Source organism: Antechinus flavipes, chromosome 1 (genome assembly GCF_016432865.1).
Source record: "Antechinus flavipes isolate AdamAnt ecotype Samford, QLD, Australia chromosome 1, AdamAnt_v2, whole genome shotgun sequence".
NCBI lineage: Eukaryota > Metazoa > Chordata > Mammalia > Dasyuromorphia > Dasyuridae > Antechinus > Antechinus flavipes.
The window spans coordinates 166,611,296-166,633,180 of record NC_067398.1 but is presented as its reverse complement, the minus strand read 5'-3'; the positions used below and the strand labels follow the sequence as shown (position 1 = coordinate 166,633,180).

At 32.3% G+C, this 21,885-nt stretch overlaps 1 protein-coding gene across 6 annotated transcripts in view; it reads left to right on the top strand.

Moving 5' to 3' along the window:
• Positions 1–21,885, top strand: part of SSBP2 (single stranded DNA binding protein 2) — a 369,390-nt gene that overhangs the window by 303,692 nt on the left and 43,813 nt on the right. For 3 of the 6 annotated variants that reach the window (XM_051992898.1, XM_051992881.1, XM_051992867.1), the window contains 4 exons: positions 7,937–8,003; positions 9,882–9,952; positions 13,565–13,656; positions 21,786–21,834. In XM_051992898.1, coding sequence (XP_051848858.1) covers positions 7,937–8,003; positions 9,882–9,952; positions 13,565–13,656; positions 21,786–21,834 — 279 coding nt within the window. The remainder of the gene's footprint in view (positions 1–7,936; positions 8,004–9,881; positions 9,953–13,564; positions 13,657–21,785; positions 21,835–21,885) is intronic. The other 3 variants (XM_051992901.1, XM_051992888.1, XM_051992874.1) reach the window with 1 other exon arrangement.

Below are 21,885 nucleotides of genomic sequence, written 5' to 3'. Positions count from 1 at the left end.
AGTTTGATATAGTGCAATAAAGACTTCCACAGTATAAATGCAAGTACATTCTGTATTGGGTAAATTGAAGACACTATATTTTGCAGTTGAAAATCAGGTTTCTAAAAACAGATGTCTTTGGTGAGGCTTCAACTCTAAAAATTAAATATCTTAGGCCTGCTTAAATCTTAAATTCATAACTATTTGAGTATATTTAGAATGTATAAAAATTAGTAATTAATGGAGGAGAAGCCTTTTTTTTCCTTTGCCAGTTCAAGATAGCCCCTTCCATCACTGGATCCTCTTTGTTTATTGCTTTTCAGTTATTACATTGGCTGTCTTTATAGTAAAATAGTTACTAAATAGTAAAAATAATATATATTATTGAAATATTTAAACACCAAGTATACATTTCAGCTATATAAATAGCAATGTTATAAAGCATAAATAAATTATTTATATTATATTACATGTGTTTAAAATTATTTGTAAACCCATGGAATCAATTTAAAAAAAAATTATAAGTATTATTTGTAGGACCTTTAATGGCATAGGAACAAAATAATAACAAATCACACATGCCTAAAAAATATTACTTTCTCTTCCTTCTCATACCACATAAAATAAACTTTTTTATTCAATCCTTTAAGCTCTTGCCTCATTTAAATCCTAGTTGCACAAGACATCTGGGTTTGATTTTTAGTCCTGTTGCTTCTCCCAAAACTTCAGGGAACATAAAATATCTCATTAGCCTGAAGCCTTTGTACCATAGTAATGTTCTTTTCAGATGTTAGCAGATAATAGATACATACATACATACACACATACACACACACACACACACACACACACACCACATACACACACACACACACACACACACACACACACACACATGCATTTTATATCCAACTAGCAACCCCAAAGTAGGAAATCTACATAGAAAATAGTAGCTCTGGGGCAGCTAAGTAGCACAGTGGATAGAGCATCAGCCCTGAAGTCAGGAGGACCTGAGTTCAAATCTGGCCTCAGACACAACACTTTCTAGCTGTGTGATCCTAGGCAAGTCACTTAATCCCAATTGCCTCAGCAGAAAAGAAAAAAAGAATAGTAGCTTTTTTCTCTCTCAAAATGTCCCTACAGTCTGACTATACTGTTTATTTCTATATATTTTAATAACCTTTTCTCCTGATAATCTTATTAAAGAATGAAGAGAGAAAAATAAAAGCTTTGTTAAACCTATTTCACCTTGCAACAGGTCTGGCAGTGATTAAATCGAATTTGGGTAAAGGGTATAGAATATCTTAAAAAATTATACTAACCTTTTGGGGGTTGAGATTATTTTATTATTTTATTCCTTGGTCTTATCTCTTCAGTGCCTAGGATAGTGCTTGGCATGTAGCAGGCACTTAAAAAGTTCGTGTTGATTTAATGATAATCATAATCAAGAAGCATTTATTGAAGAAATATTTTAGAATGGGAAAAATGCCACAGGACTACCCTGGGACTAGCAGTATTCAAGTAAGCAAAGGGAACTCAATCAAGGTGTTCTAACCAGTGGCTGTGTGCCTCTAAGTTCAGCACCAACACTGGCCCAAAATAGAGGGAATCAAGGGAAAAAGGAATGTTGTAAAATACAAACTCTTGTTCTTATCTGGGAAAGGTAGCATTGGCAAGAAAACTTCCAGTACTCCTTTTATTCCTGGTCTAACAGAAAATGACAGTAAACAGGTTGCTTTGATAGCTTTTGATATATGTGAACCATCAATTCCCAAGATAAACTACACTAGAGGGAGAAGTGTTTCATCAGAAAAGTACTGGATGGTCTCTAGCACACACTGAAGAAAATCTGGTATAATATCAATAGATTTCTTGATTGCCAGTCCTGATGATGCTATTGTCTGGCAATGACCCCAAAACATGATAGGAGCAAGTGATTTCTTCATGATATGGCTTGTGAGGGACTGATTCCCTCAATGTTGATAATCCACTTGGTACTTCCTATAAAAATTAATCCATGGTATGCTATCTCAGTGTAGCATTCATAAATGGAGCAGAAATAAGCACTACTCCTCAGGAAGTATCAGAGTAGGACGTTAGAAAAGAAATCAGCTTTTATCATAAAGTCTGAGTGTAGCTAATAGGCTAATTTGAAGTTAGTGGAAAATAAATCTGGAAAGGTATGTTGTGAGCATGTTGTTGAGGACCCTGTGTGTATGTGTGTTTAAATTTAAACTGTCCAGGAATCAGAACTGGAAAGCAGACTTTTTTCTACTATAATAGGAATTACATTCTTGAAAGGGAAGAATGTTAATTACTGAATTTGATTTCAAATTGGTCCATACAAATTGTTCTTCAAATTGGATAATGCAGACCCTCCTCAAGTCACTAAAAACTATCCAGAATTTGATCTTTTTCAACAAACTCTAGTTAGATTTGCTGAGACAGCAAATATTAAAATGGAAGGGAACAGTATAAGACTAAGGTTGAAACTCTCCTCTTTTAGCTCTGCTGGTCTAATGATAATGAGGTAAACTATTTGACTGATTCAAACAGTCAGAACCAATGTGAACAGCACCTGTACATGACGATGAATCAGTCAAAATCTATGAGAGGTTGGGTTATGTCCCAAGGAATCTATATTAAAAAAAAAAGTTATCTCAGAACCAAGGGAGACATTTTAAGCATCTGGATTTAACAAGCTGAAGAAAGGCAGCATTCCCAGAACATATATGACTAACAAAGGGAGGACTGAGTTGTGGCAAGAAGGAAAATATTAAGGAAAATCTTTGGCTGTATAGGCATTTTAGAACAGAGCACCTGAGCTAAAGGATATTCCAAGAAAAGAACAATTCTTTCCCCAAGTTAACCTCTAATTCCTATATTTTCTCAAATACTAATAATATAATCTATTTTTATTACCAATATAACATAATCTAATTTTCATTATCAAAGATTAACAGCAAACTGAATTTTATCTCAATTACAAAGAAGTTAGGAGTAAACTAGATATAGGTGTGTGTGTGTGTGTGTGTGTGTGTGTGTGTGTGTGTGTGTGTGCAAATTAAAAAGACAGCTCAATCTCTTCTTAGATGTTAAAAATTTTCCTAACCAGGGATTGGGCACAAAACTTTTTTGTCTAAAAATTATCCTTAAGCCTGAAAAAGAGAGGGAAAGTAGGTCTTTGAGGTTATTATATTTATCCCCCCAAGCTTAAAACTTCCTGATTTTACAATATTACATTTGAATGACAGATGAAAGATTATAAACTTTTTTTTTAGTAAGTAATGAGTGTTTGGATATTTAGAATAAAGAATTTATATCAAATCTTCTATGAAGTTAAATCTGCTAATGAGATATCAATATAAAAAGTTTTGACTTGCAAAATGTATTTTTTTAAGTTGTATCCATGAGAATGGATAAAGATTCCATCTATGCTCCCATGAGCATAAGGAAAATGTTAGGAAGGTTAGAAGTTGGGTGAAGTCAAATGGATAGTTAAAAAATAATAGCTAAAGACAAATTTAGATTTTTAAAATATACTTAAAAGAATACTTGAACTTGAAGAATGTTTATGATGATTGGAGCCGGTGTTTTAACAATGAATAGAAAAAGCAAAGACTTGACTTTTACTTTTTATTTTTTTGACCAGTAACCAGTAGTAACCAGTGATGAAATAAAGTAATTCCAGAATGATCCAAAAACAAAGTGTCAAAGCTAACCTTTCCTATAATTCTCCAATATCCCCAAGAGAATATGAATGTCAAAATTACAAGTGAAAATAGTGATGTTTGTTTCTTTGATATTGATGGCATCACATGGAATTCATAAGATCTATGTTGCCCATGTACATTATGTATATCCACATAAAATGTCAAAACACAGCTTATGGAAACCATTGATGGATATCTCTGCAATCTTACTCACTCCTTTATAAGGGAGACTGATTCCTGCCTTGAGGAGAGCAAGAAAGAAACATGAAGATCAGTACTCAGTTCTCCATAGAGCTAAGGATACCCGACTAGAAATATATCTGTCTGTCTTCCTCTTTTCCCCCATTGCAAAGTATTGCTGGTGTAGGGGCCTGATTACATAAGAACAAAAAGCCACTAATTTTCCTAGTAACTCTCTTTTAAAGAGGGAAAGGTATCCTAAGTTTGCATCTACTTTCTTGGCCCCTTAATTCCAAAATCTGGTTTCATAAAGATCAAAGCAAGCAAAAATGAGAGAAGTTTCACAGATTAGATTATATAAGAAAATACACAAGACTAAATCTGGTCTCTCACAAGAAGCAAGATCTCAGCACAAATCAAGAGAGAAATCCTAATGCTGAAGTGGAAATTCCTAAAAGTTTCTTGGGAGGCAAGCTAAAAATCAGGGACATGTTGAATACTAGGCTTTCATACATACTTTTAAAGGAAACTTTCTCTTTCTCTTACCTAGAGATAGTCCTGAATAGGATTTGGAATCACTTGTCTTTTTTGAACAAGGTCTCAAGAATGTCCATTCTCTCAAAAACTCTTCTACAAACACTACTTCTTAAAATGCTTATCCAGCATCATATCATCATTCTCCCTACCATTTATAAGATTTTCATGAAAAATGGTCTAGTTTGACTAGAAATTGTTGGTGCAATGAAATTGCCATCTTTGAAAGATTCAATTTGACACAAAAAGAGAGAACCAAGTTCCACAATTAATTTGTAACTGTAGTCTTCCAGATTCCATTAAAACAAAAATTTTAACTGGTATCCATATAACTTTTAGATATTTGAAAATAGCAAATCTATGTACTTTTTTCACTATGTTACATTTTAAAAAATTTATTGTTTTTGAAGGTAGCTTCTAAAAAGAAGTTTCCAAAATATTCTGGACTTTGTGACATCATTTTGTAGTGCATGTTTAATCTCTCAATGGGACATACTTATTTACATACAAAAGTTTGGGACAAATGAGCCTCCTTATCCTACAATCTACTATATACCTCAAGTACAAGAGTGGCAAAAATGTAAATTGTTTACTAATTCAGATTTCTTTTTTTTACTAATTAAGATAAGTTTTATAACTAAATTATTCTCTAAAGAAATAATTATTTAGCTGGAGGGATATTCAGTATTCATGGTTTGGGAGAAAAGAGAATAACTATTTATTGCCCCTTACACCCTACATATTAGTAGGGATGACAAAAAATGAAAATAGTCAGTTTTAAAGGGTTTGTATGAGGAAACAGACACACTAATAACACATTTAGTAGAACTGTGAATTAATTTGCCCATTTTGGGAAACAATCTGGAATTTTTCTAAGAAAGTAGCTAAAAAGTTCACACAATTTTACCCAGAGATTTCATTTCTAGACAAACACCCCCAAAGAGGTATAAGAGAGGCAGAAAGACCCATTAGACATCAAAATATTTATAGCACCATTTTCTGTGGAAGCAAAATAGATGCTCATCAATTGGGACTAGTTAATTAAATGTGAATGCAATAGAATATTACTACACCATAAAAAATGGTAAATATGAAGAAACCATGTAGTCATGGGAAGAATACTACAAACCCAAGCAAAGTGAAGTTAGCAAAACCAGGAAAAGTTTATAAAATAACAGATAATAGAAATAGAAACAGGAAATAGGAATAGAAATAGAAACAGAAATCAAATCTAAATGCTGTGCAAACTTAATAAATAAGCTTGGCACAAAAAGGAAGATGTGAATGCATCTACCTCTCTTTGCAGAGATTAGAATTGTGGAGATGAACAGAGCATATATGTTTGACTTGAATGATGTACTGGTTAGTTTTGTTTACCTCTTTTCTCTTTCTTTGATATTCTTTGTTAAAAGGGATGTCAATTACTAAACATTTATTAAATGTCTCATTTTTGCCAGGTACCATATTAAGCCCAGAGGATACAAAAAGGCAAAAAGAAACATTGTACGAACAAATTATATATAGGATAAATAGTAAATAATTAGCAAAGGGAAGGCTCTAGAATTAACAAGGGTTGGAAAGAGCTTCCTGTAAAATTTGGAATTTTTGTTTGTATTTGAAGGAACCAGGTAGGTCAGTAGTCAGAGCAAAGAGGGGATAGTGTTCCAGATTAAGAGACAGTCAGAGAGAATACCTGAAGTCAGGAGATGGGAGTGTCTGATTTATAGAAAAGACAGAAACGCCATTGGATAGAAGAATAAATATTGAAGAGTAAGGTGTAAGAAGATTGGAAAAGTAGGAGGAAGCTAGGTTATGAAGAGCTTTGAAAGCTAAACAGAGCATTTGAAATTCCATAATAGGAGAACAGAAGTGAGGAGAGAAAAATTATGACCCAGTTACTGAACTCATTGGAGAATGTATGGAAGTGATCTTTATAAACAACAGCTACCAGGATTTTGATTGGATCATAGAAATTGTGTGGAATAGAGAGATAAGGTGAAGAACTTATAGGAATGTATGAATTCTTTTTCTGTATTTTATTTTCATTATTTCTGTGTTTCCCCTATGACCTGTATAATATGTGCAGGCCTATATTTACTTGAGCCTTGGCCAGCTATAAACATATTTACTTAACCTGAGCTGATGACATTTATCGGTATTTGACATTTATCGAATATTTAGTCTATTAGCTTGACCACTATCTGTATGATTAAGCCTGAAGGCCTGATTTTCTGTTTCCTAGAAATCAGGTGATTTCAGGGAAACAGAAACCTTCCATTCCAATCTCTCCGAAAAGCAACAACCAATTAGATGCCTCGCCTCCCCCTCCCCTTCTCAATGTTTTCTAAACTTGTGATGTAATCTCTTGTATAAAAGCTATGTATTTTTACTACTTCTTTAGCTCTCCTACCATGAGCTTTCTCTTTCTTATCTCGTGATGGGACACTCATCCTCTGAATGCTTTCTACTGAGTGATCTTTAGTAGTCTTTTTGGGTAAGGGTCTTCTACATCCCTCACAGTATAAATTGCATGAACCTCAAAGAAAGACATATTATTGAATTATTGAGGTTGGGAAAGAACCTGGAAGAGGTAATGGGGAGGAAGGAACATTCCATTTCTCTCCCTCAAATAATAAATTGCCTTTCTAGATGAGGAGGAGAGGAAATGAAAGTGATATAAAAACTAAAGGTGGCAACAGGATAAAAAAGTTTAAATAGTAGCTTGACCTGAGTTGATGCAACTTAAGGCAATTTGAGAGGATTTTGAGGGATAATGTGTTCTACAGAGATGCTAGATTTTAGTGAACTATATTTCATAGCTTATTAGGGCATATCCTGTCATGATTATTGTCTTAAGTATGTTTTAGTCATTCAGTTGATACTTATTAAGCAACTGTTCTGTATAAAATGCTAGACTAGGAGCTAAGAAAAATAATGCAAAGAGGTACTTTTCTTTACGGTTTTCCCAAATGCAGTATTATGGCAATTTATTTAATGAGTTTCTTTGCCCAACAAATTCACCATCAAGTAACCAACACACTTAAATTGATAATCCTCTCCTGTACGTAGGTTGGTTTCAAGAAGCAAATAAGTCTATTACTAAGATCGTTTTTAGAACTTTTCCAGACTGTAGGACTTGGTTGACCTTAGATAGTTGGTTGGTTGGTTAAATAGTTGGTTAAAATAGTCTTTGAGGATCCAGATTCTACTACAAATTACATTTGTATAGGATTCTAAAGAGCTATGTTGAAAAGGCAACTTTGGTTAAAAAAAAAAAAAAAAGGCTTTTTCTACAATGTCAATGGTTTTTTCCCCTCATTTCTTTATGCCCAAAGAGTTTTTTCACCTCAGAATAAAGTCATGAAAACACATCATCTTTTGACAAGTAATAGACAATCAATGGTCTTATGTGCATAAATTGACATGATTGAGAAGGATCCTTAAGAAATACTAAAATTAACTTAAGTATTAAATATAATGTAACTTGCTGAATTCTGTCATCATGCTTTATTTATCTTTAAATATATTAGGCACTTGGAGGTGTCCCAGGAAGTCAGCCATTACTGCCTAGTGGAATGGACCCAACTCGACAACAAGGTCAGTTCTTTAAAATGTATATCTATGAAATTGATGCTAAGAAGCTCAGTGGAAATACTTTATATTCTCAAGTAAATTTTCTTTCTGTAAGTTTCACCATCTGTTACCATTGTACTTATGCATGTAATGTACTCAACTGCAGCATACTAGAAACTTGTCAGAGAACCCAGATTTTAATTCACTGACTTTATACATTGGAAATACTTCATTTCTCTAGGTCTTGGTTTTCTTATCTGGAGCCCTAGGGCTTGAAAAGACCTTCCATTTCTGATATTCTGTAGTTTATATTTCTATTATTTGCCTGTTAAGTATGTGTTGCTATGTATATTATGTTTACATATTATGTATGTTATAATATGAATTTATAGAATCAGTATAGTAAAATGAAAGAGGGAGACAGCTAGGTGGCATAGAGGACAGAGCTCAGGGCCTACCTACAGTCAGGAAGACTCATCAACTTGAGTCCAAATCTGGCCTCAGACATTTACTAGCTGTGTGACCCTGGGCATGTCACTTAAACCTGTTTATTTCAGTTTCCTTATCTGTAAAATGATCTAGAGAAGGACATGGCAAAACCACTCCTCAAGGGTTCGTAAAAGTCAGCTATGACTGAAAAGACTCGAGGACAATAACAATAAAATAATAAAATGGAAATCTCAGTTGAGTAGTCATGAAGACACTTGGGTTCTGAGTTGCTTGCTCAATCAGTTACTAGCTATATGGCTGAGTAAATCACAACTTCTCAATCTTAATTTCTTCTCTATAAGATGGGAACAGTAATCATTTGCACCTACTTCACAGGATTGTTGAGAAGGTTCAGTAGAAAATATATGTGAAGTCACTTTGAAAATTATAAGGGTCTATACTAATACTAAGAAAGTATTGCTATTCTCAATATAGATATGAATAAGAATAAATTAAATAATATATTTCTGTAAGATAGGAATAACATGGGTATTGAATTAAAGATAATTCAGTAGCCTCATTTTAGGTAATTGCTTCAAACTTTTAACCCTCAGATTTTATTGATTTCACTTGTTCTTGCTTGCTACTTTACACCACTTTTGGTAGAGAAGTTGGTAAACAATGAAATGGCCACAGAATGAACCGGAATAATTTACATTACTAGACTAAAGACACACAGACACACACATCCCTTGATACTTGAGAATTGTTTGTCATTATTCACTGGCATTTATATACTTCTTTACAAAGCACTTTGACACATTATCTTTGATATGAGCTATTAAGCTTCATAACTTAATAATGAAAGATATTTTAGCTATTTTTATTTTGCAGCTGAGGGGATGAATTTCAGAGCAGACAATTCACTTAACCTAGTCAAAAAGCTAGTAGGCTCGCTCTTAAATTTGATTTGACTTTGGCTCTCTCTTAAATCCAAGGGATGTTTTTAACTGAGTATGGTAACTTACCACTAGAGTATCCTTTAGAGCAAGGCTTATTAAACTTTTTTCACTCATGATTCCTTTTCACCTAAGAAATTTTTATGCAACCTCAGGTATATAGGCATATAAAATAGACATGCAAATCAAACATTTACTGTTAATGTCATAATTTTGTGACCCCTCCTCCCCCACATTCACTTACATGACTCCATCATGACCCAGAGTTTAAAAAACTTTGTTCTAGAGTACCCATAAAGATGGGCATTATTTTAAGAGAGTAGCAGAATTCCAGGTAGTGAGAGGGAATTTAGGAAAGGATGCTAGATAGTTTTCAGAAATAGAATCTATTGTTAAGCAACTATAATTTTAAATCAGGTGCCTGAAATGTGCATCATAAGTCTTTTAAAAACTGTTGGCCCTTGTTTGGCATTCATGCATAGTGAAATCTTACATCTTCATGTCTTTTTTTCAGGACATCCAAATATGGGTGGACCAATGCAGAGAATGACTCCTCCAAGAGGAATGGTTCCCTTAGGGCCACAGGTATTTGACATGAATGTTTGTATGTGGCATTTGACATAAACTAAAAGGACTGGCAAGAGGCTTTTTTATGATTCAGGAGCTATAGAATAGGACTAACAATGTAAAATGTTATATCACATAATACTTCTTTTGTCTATCTAATGCACATGACTTCATTTGCTTAAATGCAAAAATATTTTCAGTAGCAATATACAAAAAGTATCTGAAGAATAACATCAGCTAATTTTATTTTAAAAGTTTGGCTAGTTTGATGAAAATGTTTACAAATTACACATTTTCTAAATTATATCCACTGGTATACTAGTCTTTGAATCATTATAGCAATGTGTTTATTTCTAAAACGGACTCATACATAATACTTATTTCACACTGGCTAACCATATTATATCTGGACCTGATATAACATCTTTCCAGGTATATGATTTTATCTATGTAAATCCAAATCTTTATTATAAATCATGTATCAACAGCCTTTCATTTTATTTGTATAGTGCCTTTTTCTCTTTAGAGGAAATTTAGAAATATAATTTGGAAATTGATAGGTAGTAATATCTTTCTATTAGATATACTGGGTAAAAAGGTTGTGATATCCTAAATAAAAACCAAGATGTTGAGAATGTTAAGTAGCAAAACATTTTAAAAATCACGAGTCTTATAGTCACAGTTTTCTAGTGTACACCATAGGGCCATTGAGGAGTCATCTTTGAAGCATGTTCTCTTTTTCAGATCTAATACTATTCATCAATACCTGTCAGCTGTACTTAATCAGAAGCAAGAGATTATACAATAGAATTGAAAGTTCTCTAACCATCAGTGGCATTTTAGGCACTTTATCCCAAGAGGTCAAATTTGTTTTAGATTTTTTTAAAGAGATTTTTCTCTTATATTTGCAAAAATATGCCTGAAGTGGAAATTAATTTCTAAAGATTCCAACACCAAAGATGAGAACTGTATAAACCTGTGCAGGGAGGTGCTCATATGGTTAACAGTAGTCAGTGAATTTCTTTCCCTATAATCTTCATGAAAGCAACAAGAGTTTTATTCTTTTGGAATGTTTTTGAAAGCAATTTGGATATGTAAAAGCAGCATTGGGCTGGTTTGTTACTTTTCAAGTACCTGACAGGTTTTCAGATTAATTTTATTCTCATGGCTCATTCAAATGACTTTTCTGGTCCTATTAAATTATACAAAAGATAAACTATTTAGGTTTTTCACTACTTTGTGAATTGATGTCATTTCATTCTTTGTACTTGTATCCTCAGTAACATAATGGGCTTTTAGTAAATGTTTACTGATTGAATCTATGAGGAAATAAATTATTTCCATTAAAGTTCTAAATAATCACTAAAATTGGTAATCCCATCCAAAATAAGTTTTCCCCCTAGGTACCCAAATTTAAATGAAACTACTCATTCTAGACCCAAAATATTCTTAGATAGCTTTAAACACCTTTGATTAGATATTTTAGTTCTTTTGTTCCCAAGTTTCTAATTTGTAAATTGATAAATTAAGTTTATTAAATGGTGTTCAAGTAGTCTTAAGAGTTTGAAGCAAAGCGTTCAAAGTGTCAAAAATTATGAGCATATTTAAACTAGTGACTTTATAGAATCATATGGGTTTCAAATAGCTAAACTTGTATGTTTTTAAACTAAACTTTTCAGAGTACTTCCATGAAGCAAAATATTACATCATATAAATGCAAGTTCCAAACTCTATTATCTGTACCAAACCAGTTTTCATAGTAATTAGACCCAATCAATTAGTAAGACAAGTATTTATTAAGTGCCTACTATATGTTAGACATTGTACTCAGTGCTAGGTATACAAAGAAAAAAAACCCAAAACAATTTCTTCTCTCAAGAACCTTATTACATTATGGGTAAATGTGTATGTGTGTGTGTGTGTGTGTGTGTGTACAGTTATGCCTTAAGTTATATAACTTGTGTTTATATGGCTTATGTTGCAGATAAGTAAATAGTTTAGAAAATACCCATTTCAAGTTAGTTTTATTTGTGAGCAATGGCTAACAAATCATGAGATAGTCAGGAATTCATTCTGTTAAGAATTTTTGCTTGTGGCTAAGCAACACCCTTGTTTTTTTATTGTCATATATCGTCTTATGAATTTACATGAGAAATCAGATGGTTTTTCAAATTTAGGCTACATAGAGACAAAGGAAATTGCTTAGGTGAGTCATTTATATTTAAATGAAAGAAGAAACTATTCATTTGTCTATACCACATTAAGAAAAAATAAGAGCAGTTTTTGACTCAGATAAAATAATTTGAACTGAGGGAATACTAGTGAGAATTTATGTTTAAAATTTTTAATTACAGCACTTATACTTTAAACTTTGTCGATAGTAACATCATAATCAGAGACCAAATAGAGGTTTCTTATAAAATACCATGTTAAATGTGGTCTTTAAAATACTATGGGAGTTTGTGCTCAGATATGTAGTTTACAAACAATAGTTCAATGCAGTTAATATCAAAATAAAGGATCATCTACTGTGTTAGCCATTGGGAGTGTGAGTGTACAAAGTTTAAATATTTTTGAATGGATGTATGAAAGAATAAATATTCCATTTGATTTTGTATCCAAATTACCAAAAGATTTCTCTTTCATGTTCCCTATTTCAGTTATTATATATCTATAATTAGGGTACATTCTCAATTTTTAAAAAAAGGATCATTCTCTTTGCAATTCACATTAGAATTATTTCCCTTTTTATCCATATTAATCTGGTCTTGCTAACCTTGTGTTCTTATGATCAATGGTACCATTAACCTAACAATGAAATTACACTCAACTGTTATACTCTTATGAAGGAAAAAAAAGAATACCAGTTGGAAAAAGATCAGGTTAAGAACCAGAAAGAAATTTATTCTTTTATATTGCTATCAATGGCATAGTAGTTGACTACTGATGCACTGGAAAGAATATTATAACAATTAAATGAGTGAACTTTATATTATTGCAAGTTTTAAGATAACTCAATAAACACCTTTGTCAGGATGTTGTAGAAGAAATTGTTACACTCACAGACTTTAAATTAGGTGAATTCTAATGTTCCTTCCAACTTTAAAAATCTTTTAATTGTAAATTAGGTTTAAATTATGCTCGTTACATGTGCATATATATGTAAATATACAAATTGGGGTTTTTATGAGTGTGCATGATTATTTAGTTTTGGTTTTTTAGGTTACTATGTAGTTTATAATTTAACCCTGGTGATGATATTTGTTGAATATGTCAAATCAACTTTCTTACATTGAACTCATTAGCATTTATCTTTGACTGTGTTGTTGTGCCACGATGAGAAATTTCTGTAAGAAATTCCCCCACTTAAAAGTATGTTATGCACACAGTAGGTGATTAATAAATGCATGTTGAATGTTATTATAAACATTTCTCAGATCCATTTAATATAATTCAATGAGCCTACATTTTCATACATTTTTCATAAACTAGAAATTAAAAAGTACAAGAAGGGATTCTTCACTGAATTGCACAGGCCTTATCCAGTCAGCAGTTGTGTAGGGAAATCATTAACCTGCTCTCCTTTCTTTCCCCCCTCCTCTTTGGTTTTGTTTTTTTGTTTTGTGGTAGTCTGACCCTTGGTTATCATTGCAGAACTATGGAGGTGCAATGAGGCCCCCCCTGAATGCTTTAGGTGGCCCTGGAATGCCTGGAATGAACATGTAAGCAAATCTGTTACATTCTTTATTCTCTTTATTAAAATGACATTCATTTTAAAAAGAAATGTTGAGTTATAGCTCAAATGAAGATGGGGAATGTATTTGTTATTTAGTTGAATATTATAAAATATCATTTATTAAATAAGATCATTTTTTAAAATGATGCTCTGCATATTTTTTTCTTTTTTTTCTTTTTCCTTTTATAAGTTGTACAAGTAATGGGTACGCCATTTTTAAGGTTTTTGATCCAAACTTTTTGCTTGATATTTCTTTCTTGTCTATTTCTTACCAATTAATGAAATGCTCAGAGAATGAGATCTTCAGCATATTGGCTGGATCTCCTGTGACAGATATAAAAAAGTACATGGACAGAAGTAATAAAAAATAGGTAAATGTGAATGGGGTATAATCTATGTTATTGCATTGAGTACTCATATTGATGAGTTCAAATTCCTTGCAGTACTGAATATGAAAAAAATGAATAGTCATAAAAAATAAAGATGCAAACAACATTGGCATCTGAAGAATTCATTAATGAATTACAGATATGTAACCTAAATATGGATGATCCAAAGTAATAGAAATGCTTTATATAATACTGAATATTGTGAAAATATTCTACTTAAGCATTTTTTTGGATCCATTCCACCTATTTATTAAAATTTTACTGGCACTGAAAAACATCCTAGCGATCAATAACTTTGGTCCCAAGTTGAATCAAAAAAAATTGTCAAGGGCATAAGCTATATGTGATTTTATTGGTGGGAGGAACTTCCAGTTTGGTTCCTTACATTCTCAGAGAGTTGTCAGGGGCACTGGAAAGTTCAGTGATTTGTCTTCAGGTTTTATAACCAGTATGTTAGCTACTTCTGGCAAGAGTTTTCCAAATACACACTTCTTTTCTAAAATTATTACTTTAATAATACCAGAATTAAAGGTAAGTAATTATTAAGAAATGTTAAAAGATGGAAGATAGTAACCAAATTGTACTTTTTACATTTAAATATAAATATATATTTATAAATAATAGAAAATTTATAAATTTTTAGGGGGAGAGTAAGATTTATTGTTTAACTTTGGTATTTATTTTAAAGTCATTAACACATGCCTGATTTCTTCTAACCATCTTTATGTTACAATTATTTTGTATATTAGGCAAACCAGGTTTAAAGTATCAAAAGGTATATTCCATTGATCACTTATTGCTATAAAATGTTCCTTGAATCTTTGAAACTACAATCACTAGCTTTGTTCTCCTAAGCTTGCATAATTAATAACCCATATCTAAGTCATATTTTCTACTATGGAGTCTAAAAATACATGTAAAAAATTTATTGTAAAGCATATTTAATCATTAGACATATACTTTGGTTATAGCTGATCATTAAAAATAATTTACATTTATGCATCAGTATCCCGGCTATGAATCCAAACTATTATAATTTCTCCATTATACCACACTTAGAAATTTATATGATCATGCTAGATCTAAGAGAATTTCCAACTTTCAGTTTCTCCACATTTTGGTGATTATGTATTTTACTGCCTTCAATATTGTATCCTAGTTCATTTTCATTTCCTTAGACATTATATTTAAATAGAAGAAAATAGAAGAATCTGTGCAATATTTTTTAAATTTTCAAATAAAAAATCATTATGTTTATTTGAAAATAAAATAATTTGATAAATTATAAAATTATTTTTTTTTCTATTTTGTAAGTCCTATACATTTAAGGCTCACAGTTTTTTTTTTTTTTAAGAATAAAATGAATTTTAGTTAAGATAAGAAATGTTATTTGTTTTGTCTGAAAAAGAATGAAGATGGTATAAGTCTAAGTTCTTTCTTCTCTGTTAAAGACAGTTGTTTTGATATTAATGATACACTTCAACTCATTGAGGACTAGCCACATTTTATAAGCTATCTGACCTCTTTAAATTTCAAATTTTATTATGAAATTACATAGCTGAAATTTCATGCCTACACTGTAAATTTATAGAAACTTCCTTTCTATGACATGCCTCCTATCATGTGTTATAGTGTTCAGTCTTTGTAATGTGATTGGCCACTTTCTTCTTCCCTCCTTTTTAAATAGCAATCAGAATTTTAGAACCCTGTCTAATAGTAATTGCCATTCAATACTATTTCTTTCCTTCCTACTCACCTCCTCCCATTCCAACCAAAAATATTATGAAAGTTAAAGTGGATTCCAAATGTTCTGAATACTTGGAAGAAAATTTATTATATAAATATAAGTTATTATTAATACTTCTCTTAAAATATTAAAATGTAATTTAATGGAAAACCCATTGGAGGATATGAGAATAAACGAGTTTATGTTTATATAGAACATTTGAAAGTCACGAAATAAGTATATTATTTTTATCTACTTTAATAATTCTTGCTTAAGCTTTACACAAAAGATAAGAAATTATAAGGGTAGTCATGTATTGTATTGTTTTTTATCATAATTTTTAAATGATAGATATAGCACTGTGTTGCAATTAAGACTTTAAGCAGAATATTTTTTTATAAATTAGAGCCTAGAAATATTTATGGGTCACATTACTGTCTTTAGATAACAAGACTATCAGTCAGCATCAGGGCTGCCACCAATTTAACTTGTTTTTATACCTTTAGTGATTACTGTGATGTTGACTGACAGTTCAGCCAGCCAATGACAGATAATGTTTTAAGTGAAAAGAAGCTTCAGTCATCTTCAGATGAAAAGAAAGTCTGATCATGTAAAGTGTCTAATTCTATTTAAGAAACACCAGGGTAGTAGCTAATGCTAGCAAATCCTCACTCTAATCCTTTGTCTTTTCTTTGACAGATGTGGTAAGTATCCAGTAGGACATGGGCAGAATTTCCAACAGGGGTCTAGGCTTCCCCCAAATGGAACAGTGCTTCCCTAAATGTATGTGTCTGTTTGTGGCTGTTTGCCCATGAATTTTGTCTCTTTATTGGTCCTCTACTCCATTTTATTTATTTACACAAAACAAAGCTGAAGAGCAATAGTTCATATAGAATAGTTTATTTTACCACCTAAATGATTCATTAATATAGGATCACAACATACTTTCAGCTTACACTATATATCATGTTATTTCTATGATATTAGTAAACCCTGAAATCCTGTTTCTGAAAACATTTCTTTAAGAAACTTGACATTAGAAAAAAAAAGTTTTTGGATGATGGGTTATTAGATCCAAAGATTTTTTTTTTTTGACAAAAACTCAACAAACATAGCATTTCATACATATTTGCCAATCAGGCCCCTATTAAAATAAGTAAAACTAGCTGCTTATATTTGTGGCTTAATCCATGAATGTATGTATCTATAAATGTACTTTTTTTTTTTTTGGTCTTGACTGGCAATTTCTTAGTATAAGTATTTTCAAATCTAGAAGCAGCTTCTACAGATAAAAGTCAGTAGCTCATTTTCAAGTGTAATTGTGAAGTTCATTTATATTTGCTCAATCAAGCCATAGTATCCTACTTAAAGTATATGATAAGATTTCTAATCAGTCAATTTCAACAGTAGGCTTTATTTAAAAGTTTTTTTTTTTAATAATTTGAAACAGGAATGAAAAAGGATTCAGACAGACTGGAAAAATTTGGCTATGTTGTAAGGGTCATCTATTAGTTATCAAAAGAGTCATCTGAAAAATTGGAGCAAGCATGACTTTTTAAGTAGGAATATCTTCTGGAGAGCAGGGGAGTAGAAGAAGATTCTGATTTGGTCTTGGCCATGTTTCCTCTTCCCTTTTGTTGGAGGAAGATCTTAGGATCTTTGAAGGACCCAGGAGATTTTTTGGAGTTCCCATCTTTCTTTTGGTGTACCGTCAGTGTCTCCAAAACTTCTAATAGAATTTCTGTTGGTTTTATGACTCCACTATGAGTCCAGCAAAGAAACCATGCTTATGGGGAACATATCATGAGTACCTTATGAATTCAAGCAAAGGACTTTCTGCTACTAAGAACTCTGTTCTATCTCTTTTGCCAATGTGCTCTTTAAGCTTAAACTCACTTTTCTCTAGACCATGTGGGAAAGTATATCACAAACGTTAGGAGGTATATTTTAAACCCATTTGTTTTATGGTTCTGTGGTAGTAAATGGCCTTTTCTAAAAACTACTTAAGCCTGGCTGACTAAATTGATTCTTAAATGGGAAAAATATATCAGTAAAAGGTTTGTATCAAAAATATTAAAAGCTATCCTACAACTGCTCAGGGGTATCCCTTAAGTTCCTAAGAGGGAGGTTATGACCTTCATCTACAACTCAAGATTCATCTGTGGAAGTTATAATAGGAATCCTTATAGCTTATATAGATTACATAAATTATAATCTTAGAGATTTACCTGAAAAATGTAAATGACTTGTGCAAGATCATGCTGCCAATATGTTGTTGTTGTTGTTGTTGTTTTAATTATAGCTTTTTATTTAGAAGATATATGCATGGGTAATTTTTCAGCAAAACCTTTTGTTCCAACTTTTCCCCTCCTTCCCCCCACCCATTCCCCCAGATGGCTGCCAATATCTTTTAAAGTCAGGACTTGGGCCTAGACCTTGTTGACTCAAGAGCCTAACCCGCTATTCTTTATGCCCCCAATCACGCTGACTCTCAATATGTACCCAAATTATACTTATTTTGTGTGCATATGTATAGAAAACATGGGAACATAACTATATCTATATCTATCTATCTATCTATCTATCTATCTATCTAGATATATATATGTTAATTCCTATTATATTTTTAGTGCCAGAGTCACAGAGTTATCACTTTGTGAATAGTTACAACCAAGAATTTTATATTATGGTTTATTACTAATGATCAGCTTAGGTTTTTTTCAGAAATAATTCTATATTGGAGAGCAATTCTATATTGGCTAGCAAGATGATGGAGATTTAAATGATCATAACTAAGCACAGTTTTACTATCTTAAAATAAGAGTAAATATACCAGATAAAGTTAAAAAAAATAAAACGAGGGTGGAGAATGCTCTCAGAAAGTAACATTTTAATGAAAGAAGAAAAAGGAAAGAATGATTTCACCAAAAAATGACTTAATGCATTAGCTTAAAACATTGTAAGACAGAAGAGAACACTGGAAGAAAAGAAAAAAGGAACAGCAATAATAACAGGACTACTAGAAGGGAAATTGGATCTCATACAAAAATTTTCTGAATGATAAAAAGCTCAGTAATAGAAATATAAAGCTCTCTGACACATCTATAAACATAGTGCTAAAATCAGTGAAGGAAAACATCAAGTCTACTACATAAATATTAAGCATTTTAGAGCATTCATTGGAAAGTTGATTAAATGGTAGCATCTCTGAAAAACAGAATAGTTTCAATATAAGAAGAAATAGAACAAATGACTGAACAAAATTTTCAAAGACTTTAACTATTAGAGTGTATACATTCTTCAGTATGAATATAACATGGTTGGAACAACACTGAGTGATATCATTTGAGAATTATTGATCAGCAAGTAGCATTTAAAAAAAACAAAGTTTCTGAATCATTCTAAAAGAATATTCTATTAAAATAATTTCTCAGCAACATTGACAAGTAGAAACTTGATGAAACCCACAGGATCTTAACAGAGACAATCCTCTAATTGAATTCAGGCACTAGATTCCAGAACTTCAACAATTAAAGATTTTTAAAAGTATCCAAGAGGAAACCAATGGTATATCAAAAAATATAAATTTGAATTACATAGGAATTATTATAAAGGATGAGAAATAAAAGGAGAACCTAGAATATAATTTATTTGTCAGAGTTCTTGTAAGTTTGAGGCAGATAAAGTATTAGGTCAGAGTTGTCTAAATAGATTTTTGAGGCCATATGCTGAAAATCCAGAGTTAAAATAGGAACAAGGTGTTTTCTAAATCCATCAGAATAAGATGATTGGGATTGGCTCTAGATAAAGGACAGTTAAAAGAAAAGAATTAATCTTGACCAGGAGACTTTCTTATGTCTTTTTCCTCTTTTTTTTTTCCTTAGTCATGTTTATAGTTTCAATAACACAGTTTTAGTGTTATGCATTAAAATACATCAGGCCGCTCTTATTAGAGAAAGGCTTTATAGGCATGCTAGGAACAGAGGACCTAGAATATAAGCCTGAAGGGTTAATGGCTAACAGATGATAGCAGAAAGCAACTTGTTAACAATGATACCTACATAGATGGCCAACAGAGACAACTAGCCACTGAGCAGAGAGATACAAAACCTAGCAAAAAGAATGGGAAGTCCTGCAGAGATGCAATGAGAATCCACAGAGTGCAGAAACAGGACACCCAGCAGAACTCAACAAAAAGTCAGACAGTGATGTTAATGTGACCAGAGCCTGAGCAGCTCTGCGACACCAGAAGCGCTGGTTGCTCTGGCCACACAGGGTGGGCCCTCCCAGCAGGGATTTAGGATTGGAGTCTCTTCGTACATGTTCTGTGGCTGCACAAGTTCCCTACCTATGTGCCCAGTGCATGTTCACACACATTCTCTGCACGTGTGCCTTGCCTCATGCAGTAACTGTGAACATATTAGCCCACGGTTATGTGGGAGGATGTTTCCTGATCATTTTTATTTGCTTTGCTGTTTGAGATAGTCTTTTATTTTGACCTAGGAGAGGCAGCCATCAGTACTGCTTCAGAGTCAGGAAATTTGGGTTCAAGTCCAGCCCTTGACAGGTGAAGGCTGTGTGATCTTAGGTAAATTACTTAACTTCTCCGAGTCCCCAAGCAACAATCTCAGATTCCAAGTAACCAAAGTGCAGACATGCATCAATAGGTTTTTCTCATCTAGAATATCTTATACCAATGAAGTCATAAGTTGGATTCTTTTTCTTTAAACTGTTTCCAGTGGCTTTCTCAGAATATACCAGAAGTCGTTGGACAATGGTTCTAGCAGTTGATGATCCACAAAGTATTTTCAACCTGAAGTCTGGGAAAAGATCAGAGTTTTCTTGACTTGATATCTTTGACTTCCATGGCTTCTTGCCTCCTCTGCTACCTGATTGGCCCCAGCTTTACTGATACATCTTCCTGGCCCCAAAACAAAGACGGTCCCAACTTCAGTTAATTGGGGCCTCCAAGTCTTGGTCACCTGAAACTACACAAGTCATCTACCCTTGATGATGCGTTGACTAGACAAGTTTTACTCTGAAGTGAAGGAGACCTTGTCTAGTGAAGCTTGTATATACCCTGACTATTTTTGAATAAAGTGCTTCATTCAATACCTCTCAAATGCCTCATTTCATCTCAACATCAAATCTAAATTGAGAGTGTGCTGGCATTAGCACCAGAAATACAATATGGTCACTTGGGAAATGGAGGGCCAAATGTGAGGAAGTGCTATCCCAGTTGCTAAATATGCAAGAAAATTTAGTTTAAAAAAATTCTTATCTTTTGAATGAGTAATTTCACCTTTTGTTTCATATTCTAAGATGGTTATGCACCAGAAAAAAAGACTTATCTGATCAAAATTATTCAAACTAGTACTGTTGGTAATAGCAAAAGGCTGGAAATGATCTGTGTGAACAGTTAACTGAGGAAAAGTTAATAAATTGTGGTATATAAAGGCAATATTATTATTTTACTGCATAGTATAATAAATATCAACAATTCAAGAAATGCAGGAAGACATATGAAGTAATGTAGAATGCAGGAACAGCAGAACAGTATTTAAGCCTACCACAACCATGTAAATAAAGGTGACATTAAACAGCAACAAATCTCAGGTTAAATACAATGATATTGCTACTACCCTATTAAAATTAGAGTCTGCAGCCTTCCTTTCTTTTAACAAATGGTACATAATACAAGTATGCAGCTGTGTTTTAGTCACTTATCTGTATTATTTGGCTTAACTGTTTCTAGGGATTATATTTCGGGTTTTGTATATATTTTTTAAAATATTAAGAATGCTAAATTATAGAACATATTTGTAATGAAATAATCTGTTTTATTTCAAAAAGATGTAGAAGAATCTTATTTCTATTATAAAAAGTATAGTGCAGTTATGGTGAAATTAGTAGTTTTTTTATTTAATATTTTTATATTTCAGTTGGTCAGAAGCTAAAATTAGTCTGAGTTAAACCTTTGTTTATCATCTTATCTTATAGGGGTCCAGGTGGTGGTAGACCTTGGCCAAACCCAACAAATGCCAATTCAGTGAGTATATTTGTGAGACTGGATATTGTTATAACTTGTGAAATTAATTCT